This window comes from Centruroides sculpturatus, unplaced genomic scaffold (assembly GCF_000671375.1).
Source record: "Centruroides sculpturatus isolate CEXI.00-Female unplaced genomic scaffold, Cexi_2.0 scaffold748, whole genome shotgun sequence".
Classification (NCBI taxonomy): Eukaryota; Metazoa; Arthropoda; class Arachnida; order Scorpiones; family Buthidae; genus Centruroides; species Centruroides sculpturatus.
In genome coordinates this window covers 200,841-209,767 of record NW_019384939.1, presented here as the reverse complement: position 1 = coordinate 209,767, position 8,927 = coordinate 200,841, and the positions used below count along the sequence as shown (strand labels likewise).

General features: G+C 28.3%; 1 protein-coding gene across 1 annotated transcript in view; it reads right to left on the bottom strand.

Moving 5' to 3' along the window:
• Positions 1-3,064: 3,064 nt before the first annotated feature.
• The window catches only part of LOC111632090 (GRB10-interacting GYF protein 2-like), an 11,435-nt gene continuing 5,572 nt past the window's right edge, over positions 3,065-8,927 (bottom strand). The window contains exons 7-16 of the mRNA XM_023376452.1: positions 7,613-7,816; positions 5,147-5,251; positions 4,988-5,070; positions 4,471-4,615; positions 4,221-4,387; positions 4,061-4,151; positions 3,883-3,988; positions 3,758-3,804; positions 3,553-3,669; positions 3,065-3,484 (exon numbers count right to left, since the gene is read on the bottom strand). Of these exons, the coding sequence (XP_023232220.1) occupies positions 3,272-3,484; positions 3,553-3,669; positions 3,758-3,804; positions 3,883-3,988; positions 4,061-4,151; positions 4,221-4,387; positions 4,471-4,615; positions 4,988-5,070; positions 5,147-5,251; positions 7,613-7,816 (1,278 nt within the window). The 3' untranslated portion in view covers positions 3,065-3,271. The remainder of the gene's footprint in view (positions 3,485-3,552; positions 3,670-3,757; positions 3,805-3,882; positions 3,989-4,060; positions 4,152-4,220; positions 4,388-4,470; positions 4,616-4,987; positions 5,071-5,146; positions 5,252-7,612; positions 7,817-8,927) is intronic.

Sequence of the window (8,927 nt, the reverse complement as noted above, 5' to 3'; positions counted from 1 at the left end):
ACGATTGTCCAATATTTCTATAATTTCAATAGAATACATTATCATTAAAAATATTAATTACGATCATGTAATTAATGAATTTGCTGAAATGAAAGCCAGAAAAGTTCAATTAAAATAAATCTTATTAAAAATCTACTGTAATATATTTGTTTTATTATTTTCCCAAACCAAATAAATTAAGGGGCCTAAATGCAAATTCTTGCACAGGGCACAGGAATGGCCAGTTACGGCTCTGGGTACGCGAAAATGCATGAAGGGATATGCGCGGCAATCTAAAATCGGTCGATTTAAAATTTAAATGCATGAGATGAAGCAACCAAAAAAATAATGGGTGGACCATCAAAAAATTCTGCAATTTACAACATGATGTGGAATACACAAATTCGTTTATTTATAACTAAATATATATTCTCGAAATTTCATCAGAAAAATGCATTTGTGACAATACTAAATGAAATTCTTGCTCAAGAAACAAAAATTGTACAATTAACATTATCATCATGTCAGCGAAGCAGCTATAAAATATTTACTACCGTTTTGCACAACATACCTCTGCGAGAGCGAATTTTCGGCCATGGCAAACATGAAAACTGAACATCGTCACCGACTTCGACTCGAAGATGACTCGAGACTGAAGCTGACAAGAAAGCAACCAGATTTTACAAAGTTGTGCAAAGAAAATCGTGCACATTTGTCACATTAAAATTAAATAACCATATGTTATTTTCATTATTATTAGAATTGTATTTTAAATGTAATAAGTGTAAAAAAAATTATTCTATTTATCACTTGCTGTCTACCCACAGCTTCGCCCGCATTATATCGAATTTTCTCTCAGTAAAATGTAGCCTATGTCCATCTGCAACATGTAGGCTATCTCTGTGCCAAATTTTATTAAAACCTGTTCAGCGGTTTAGACGTGAAAAGGTAACAGACAAACAGAATTACCTTCGAATTTATATGGATTAATATGAATTTTTGCTATAAGGGGTAAGCGAGTTTGAGCTCTTTCTTGAAGTGATACACAGGAAAAACTAATTGGGAACCACTGCGTTTAGAGTTATAAACTTTGTTATATTAAGTAATTAACGCCCCTAATGAGGTACTATAAGTTTGATTGTATGTTCTTTGAATTTTTGTGGTTATTTGTACTAATATGAGTTCTCCAGTAAAGCAATTTTTATTTGATTTTAATGCTTGGACATTTTCAATGATTTTAAATATGGTATATTCATTTTCAATTATTTCCAAAGAAAATATTCTGTAGAGAGAAATTATATTAATTAGAATGAATTATCTAATATGATAATATTATAGATTTATAAAATTAAAACATGAAAATTTATGAAACATTAATAAATAAAAAAACAAAAATTTTTCCTGTAAGTTTGTAAAAATTGAAACTGCAAACTTGGTTATGTAGTGGACTAAGTGTACTTTGTTTACATCCTTTACCATTACTGACACATTATGTATAGAAGCATTAGTGATAACACTCCAATAATTACATGTTACAAATACTTTCAAAATGTAAAGAACTTAGTATAAATGCTATCTATTCATTTGAGCAAACTGCACTTCTTAACATTAATTAATTAAACTAATTATTCAAAATCCATTTGTTTTATATTATGTTGCTGACTAATTTAATATGCAGATTTATTATCTAGTATTTTTTAAAACTGCAAGTATAATTATTATTACATGTAATTTCAATACTTTAAATTGTTAAAGGTATCAATTTATTTTCATACATTTAAATTTGAAAATAAATTGATTTAAAATGTATGAAAATAAATTGATAATAAAAGAATGCCATCTGAATTTTGATTTTAATGTTAAAATGAAACATTTTTTCATCTGTTCTGTAATATTTAAAAACTAAAATAAATTGTTTTGAGTTTAGTACATGTTTTTTTAATGTAAATTAATTGATATTAGCATTATTTGAATTGATGATAAAAACTTGTTTTGAAATAAGACCATTTTCTGCTTATTATGGAATATTTTGGATTACATAATTAGATGAAATAAGTCTACGTCCAAAACTTAGGGACAAACACAATTTCTAATGGTGATAACTAAAAAAGTCATTGAGCTAGTTAGTGACAAGCCTGCCATGATGTTGAGTGCTGCATTGCAGTTTGAAGTGGACATATTCCACACTATCAGGTTTCTGCCTGGATATTAGAGAATGGATAGAAAGTGTTCACCATCTATGTCCCACTGCTGTATGCATCTTTGTCACCAAAGACTTCTATTGCTTTGATTTGTAAAATTCAAAAAGTTATTGTGTATTACACTGTGTAAGACATTGAGTAAAATAGCTCTTGCTATTTATCTGCATTCATCTAAAGTTCTTTCTATTCATGTACTGGTACAAACATCATCTGTCCTTAAGTTTTGGATATATGAGTATAAAGTTTGTCAAAAGTTTGGAAAGAAAACTATTTTTTTGTAAAATTCCTTAAAATAAATATATTATTTCAGCTAATTTCTTGACAAACTTCATACTTAAAACAGATAACTACACTTTAATTCAAGATTTATAATTTAAATGAATTTTTGATATACATTATGAAAATGAACTATACAAGTATTCTGTGATAATTTAATACTGTAGTATTATTGAACTTTGGTTGTAATAAAAATTAAATAAACCTTACGTTTTCTCACAGTTTTTATACATAGAGGATATACCAGACTAATTATATACAGATTATACCAAACTAATAAAAAAAAACTTTATAATTTGGATATAATTATAATTTATAAAAAATAATTTGAATCAGATAATGTTTTATGCAACACTGCAGGCTTATAAATTTATTTACACTGTCTACAGGATCCTCCAACAAACTTTTCTTATATAATTACATTGGCATTTCCTGCCTCACACTTTGATTTATACAGCCATCTATTTGATCCAATCATCTTGACTCTTTGATCAGTTCAAAATTCACTTTGACAAATGAGACCTTCACAAATAACACTGGCAATCATTGGTGCAAACCAATTCCAGTTATGTTTGTGAAACTTGTTAAGTGGGCCAATCAATTGTATCTTTTTTTTTTTTTAAATTTAATTATTGACAAAATGTAAGACTATGACCCATTTTTACAATTAATTTCCATGTGGTTTCAATAGAAACAACCTCTGTACATTTTGTCTGGTATCTATTCAAAAGAAGCACCATTATTCCAATAACTGCAGTGTACCAGATAATTTCAATCATGCGTGACTTAAAACACTTGGCAGTATGCTTAGTTGATCATATTCCTTCAATGTGATCTATTTCACCCACATTAATACGATCTGGATCTGGCTGAACAGTAAAACCTAACATAGAATTATCAACTTTCTGCATTCGGTTCTTCTTTTTCTTTTTCCCCTTCCCCCCACCAACCCCAGACTCAAATTCATGTTGTGAGCTGCTTTTATTTACTGATGGTGTAATGGCAGGTGCTGGCCCCCACATATTTTCCTAAATATATTGAAAATAAATATATTAATACACTAACAAAAGCTTGTTATAACAGTTTGATATGTTACCTCTGCTGGTGTTTGCTTAGACTGATTGCGAAATTTGCTACGACGTTCCAAGAATTGTTTGGCAAATTCTCTGGCTTCCTTACTCTCCCCCAAATAGGATTTCACGTAATCATGAACCTATTAAAGTATATTATTAAACTGCCATAACTAGTATAAACAATTAAAAACTGCTATAAAATTTAAATATATACATCTAAATAATTACCTCATATGGTGATTCAATATCTTTCAGAAAAACAACAAATGTGGGCACTAAAATAATTTAAAATTCAATTATAGAGAGCAGATACAATATAGATTATCTGATGTATTAACTTTTATGATACATACCATCAACTGAAAGACCGGGAAGATTGGAGAGAGTGTCAAAGCACCATTGTGTAAACTTATCAGTAGTGGGTTTAGTGTGCGTCTCAAAAAGTTTCAAAACATTTTCCTGAAAAATTTAGAAATGTAATCAATTTGAAGATAGATATAACATACTTATGCAAAATCATAACTAGAATACTTCTTCTTTCTTTGCTTTGATTATCTTTGCCTTATTGCTTGTCTCATTAACCGGATGGACGATGTTACACAGAGAAGGAAAGGCACTATCACTAAAAATTAAGTTTAATCCATTAGTCCCATTTAGAAACAGGTATATATATTTAAAAAAAAGAACTAACTTAGATTTAGCATTTTTACGGCTGTTGTTGACTGTTACTGCATCATCCCAAAATCCTGCCATAACAGAATTTCCAATATCATTGGCATTCCATGGTGCATTAGATGTAGAACGCAGTAACTGATTTGTAGAATTTCCCCAGACACCAGAATTTCCAAGATTCAAATTCTGCAATATAAAAATATTCACATAAAATTAAATTATTAAAATGGTGTTTAGTATATATAAATATATATGTTATTGTTTCTCACTGTATGCTGCTGCTGCTGCTGTTGTTGTTGTTGTTGTTGTTGTTGCTGCTGCTGTTTTAACTGTTTCTGTTGCCAAGCAATTCGTTGTGCTTCCTCCTGTTGAATTTCCAACAAACTCTTCACAGGTGCATTGCAGTTACCAGATCTATGGCATAAAAACATCCATATATTTTTTAAGCAAATTTTTCAAAATTGTGATGTTATGTCTTTACTATAAGTGATGAAATATGAAAAAAAAACCCATAAATTTTTTTAAAGCATATGAAAAATTAAAACTTCCATTTCAAGCTAAATTTTCTATTTCTTAAATTTATTAAAAAGTAAACAGTTAATGCAATGTCAATTTCTTTCATTTATAGTTTTCATTAAACTTTAGATTAAGATAGCATTACAATTTTCTTTAAAAAAATCAATAAACATTTTTGTTTCAACATTCTGTTAAGTTAGTGTTTTTTTTTTTTTTTATAGAATGTTATCATAAAGATTATATGCACCAACTATTTAAACTTATATTTACCTCTGTGCCCAAGTTAGTGAACTTTTGTTTGATTGAGTCTGTTGTAAAACTTGCATTTGCTGTAGCTGTAGTTGTAATCGTTTCTAAAGCATTAGAAATTTTCAAATTAAATTTTATGCAAAATTACAAGAAATAAATTATCAAAATATCAGATCGTACCTCATTCTGTTCTTGCTTTTCTTTCTCTTCTTGTAATTTTTGAATTTCTGTTAATGATAAAGCAGACAGTTGTGTTGTAGGTGTCTGACCCCCCCAAGCAGGTGCCTAAGTTTATAATATTCAATGTATTAAAACACTATTATTATTCTATTCTTATTACAATTATATTTTAGGTAGATTAAAAATAAAAATTAACTATAATACTTTCTTATAGAAAATATTCTAAAATTGACATCAAATTACAAACACAATTGTTTTATTTCAATTTCTTGATGCCAATTAGCAATTTATCTCTACTTTTCTCTTTTAAATATGTTAAAATATTTTCGTTCTTTTCATGTTATCTGATAAAGACAATTTTTTAAATTTCAATTTCTTTCCTACCTTACCTTTTTGAATGCCAACTTGCATAAAAGCAAGATGCCTTTCAGGATTCTGCTTAAACAAACATGCAGAATTAAATTATGTATAATTTTCAACATATAACATCTTAGATCAAACTGCATGACATACTGTTGGATTTTTAGAATGTGCTTTTGCAAAGTAATTTAATAAAGAAACCATTCCAATATGAGATTTTAGAACATTAAAGGAGTCCTAAGCCGAAGTCCAATAATGAAAGATTTGTTATTTGGACTTACTTGATGACTCATATGTAAAGTCATCTGTTAAAATAAGGAATATGTGTAGAATATGTTGTAGCAACAAAAAACTATATTTATAGGGTTCAAAGAAATTAATTTTGAAGTACTGAAAATGTTCTAAATAACAATTATTCAGAAATACTGAATGAATTGTTTGCAACACATACAACTATTAACCTTAATTTTAAATCCAGTAAGCTTTAATTCAACTTTAACAAATGTTTTTGATCTACTAATGGCTCTGTTGCAAATCTATAAAGTTTAATATCGTCTGGAATGTACTGTACATGTGAATGTTACAATATTTAAAATTTAGGAATATAGTTGAATTTCAAAAGTTGTTCTATGAGTTCATCTAAAGTTGTGTGATAAATAATTATATAAATTTAATAAAAGCCATATATACACAACAAACTAGATCACTGTAATACATGATTCATGATTTAAAATATAAGGCAATAAGAATTCTCTATCAGGAGAAACTTCTAACATATAAGAGTTAAATTACAAATAAATGTTGCTAAATCGACAAGTGCTTTCGACAATAATTATTTTTGTCTTCATCAGGTCGTTAAAACATTTAAAATCCTTTTTTGAATACAAATAACAAATCGTTCCAAGCGTATTAACGTTTTGGAATGAAAGCAACGGTAGAACATAATAAAACTTTTAAATAAAAACATGCACGATTAAATGCGCATGCGTTAAACGCCTCCAAATTGTGGAGCTAGATACGTTGTTTTAGATAGTTATACAAATTGATCCACAAAGGGGACAAATCAAGTGTGGAGGTGTTGCAGGGCTTTAGTATGTTGGTAAGGAGGGCTTCCCAAATATACACAAGATTTCTGTTATTGCAATGTCTTAGTATGGCCACTTTGCCCCACAATGGAGTATGTTGGTGTTGTAATGCAATTCTAGCAAGTTCGGTTTCCTTCTTGCCTTCCCTGATGGAATATTGATAGCAACATACCCCATTGTGGGGCGAAGTGGCCATACTAATACATTGCAATAACAGAAATCTTGTGTATATTTGGGAAGCCCTCCTTACCAACAAATTAAAGCCCTGCAACACTCCCACACTTGATTTGTCCCCTTTGTGGATCAATTTGTATAACTATCTAAAACAACGTATATAGCTCCACAATTTGGAGGCGTTTAACGCATGCACATTATAATCGCGCATGTTTTCATTTAAAAGTTTTATTATGTTCTACCGTTGCTTTCATTCCAAAACGTTAATACGCTTGGAACGATTTGTTATTTGTATTCAAAAAAGGATTTTAAATGTTTTAACGACCTGATGAAGACAAAAATAATTATTGTCGAAAGCACTTGTCGATTTAGCGACTTCTCTATCACATGCACAAGACAAAAATCAGAAGTAATGTCTTATAATGAAGACCATGGCTAGCTTACTTGTCCTTATTCCCAAGAAATCAAGATTCAGTATTTTGAATCATGATTTCCTAGGAATGAAAAAATTCAGAAAATAGAAAAACCCTTACCAAACCTATTAATAAACTGCATTAAATAGAACAAAAACAATCTTTTACAAAAATTTGTTTCTTTATATATCAGTTTATCAATAAACAAATATAAAATATGCAGTATTTATAAAAGTTTTTCATGAACGAGAAATCTCAATAATTAGCTACTAGATGGTATAGAATTTATTTAATTGTAAACAATAAAATCTTTTTCTAATAGTCTGCAATTCCTTCTGAGGATAAAAAATCAAAAACATTCTGTAAATTGGATTTCTACTCTTCTATATTTAAAACTATTGAGTTAAAAAAATATATATATATATATATTTTACCTGTGGTTTAGATCTTTGCTGTTCTTGTAACTTGCGAAGAGCTTCCTGCTGTCTCTGTTTCTGCATTTCTTTCTGCCATTCTAATTCTTTTTGTCGTTCTAACTCCAACTCTTTTTGTCTTTCTCGTTCTTTCTGTAATTCTAATTCTTTTTTAGCTTCTAATTCTCTTTTCAGTTCTAATTCCAGTTGTCTCTGATGCTGAAAATAACACATATATGTAATTTATAATTATTGTTTTCACAAAGCAAAACATTTTGACAAAAAGATCTTTAAATTTTATCATATTTGTAAAATATTATCCAAATGCTATGGAATAATGTAACTACCATATTTTATGACATACAGGACAGAAATTTGTCCAAAGAAAAGGCTCAAAAAAATCATCACAGTGCATCTTACATGTAAAGTTGTGATCCATAGGCTAATGAATTCCCAAATGACCTTCAGTAATCCACATATAACCTCTACCTGTCCAACTTTTAAAATAAAAATGTTATTGTTTAACTAAACGTATTATTATTACTTTGTTTTAAACCAGAATACAATAAAACAATTTTGGGGACAACTGCTAAAGCCATAGGATAATTTAAATACACTAAACAGTTTTCCTAAATATTCTGTGCTGAAATAGGATTATATCTTAAAAGCCATAAAATATAGTAAATAAATATCATATTTAATAATAAATAATTATTGTTATAAAATTATAAATAAAATATGGTAGATTACTACTTATAATTTTAGGTTAAAATTTAACACCTTTTACCTCAATTTTACAAATAATTTTTGGTCTTATCAATAATTTTTAACTGAATTTTTCTTCTGTTTTTAAGTGAGAAGAAAATATATCTTCTAAATTAAGCAAAACTATCTTTTAGAGGCCTAATTCTTTATATCAAAATATTCAAGCATTATTCCACAAGAATTAAGAAATATTTTCCCTTGATAAACAAATTTTAAAATTTTGAAAATGTAAGTGCATAAAGTATCAAAATCCTTTTTTACAAAATATTATTTGTAGAAATATTTTTAGTTTATTTTATTCAAAATTAATTAAATAAATATAAATTTTACATCTATGTAGTAATCTAACATTACAGTTCTTTACAGCTTTTACTCATCAAAATCAAAAACTCTGAAGCATTAGCATATATTGGGTTGTTTGGAAAGTAAGTTCGTTTTTTTTTACCACTAGACGGATTAGTGGTATTTTTCCCGCCATTTTCGTTCTAAACCGTATTATCATTATATATTTTGACAGCTAGCATTTTATGGCTTATTTGTAAAAAATTTTGTTTACACAACTAGAAGACAC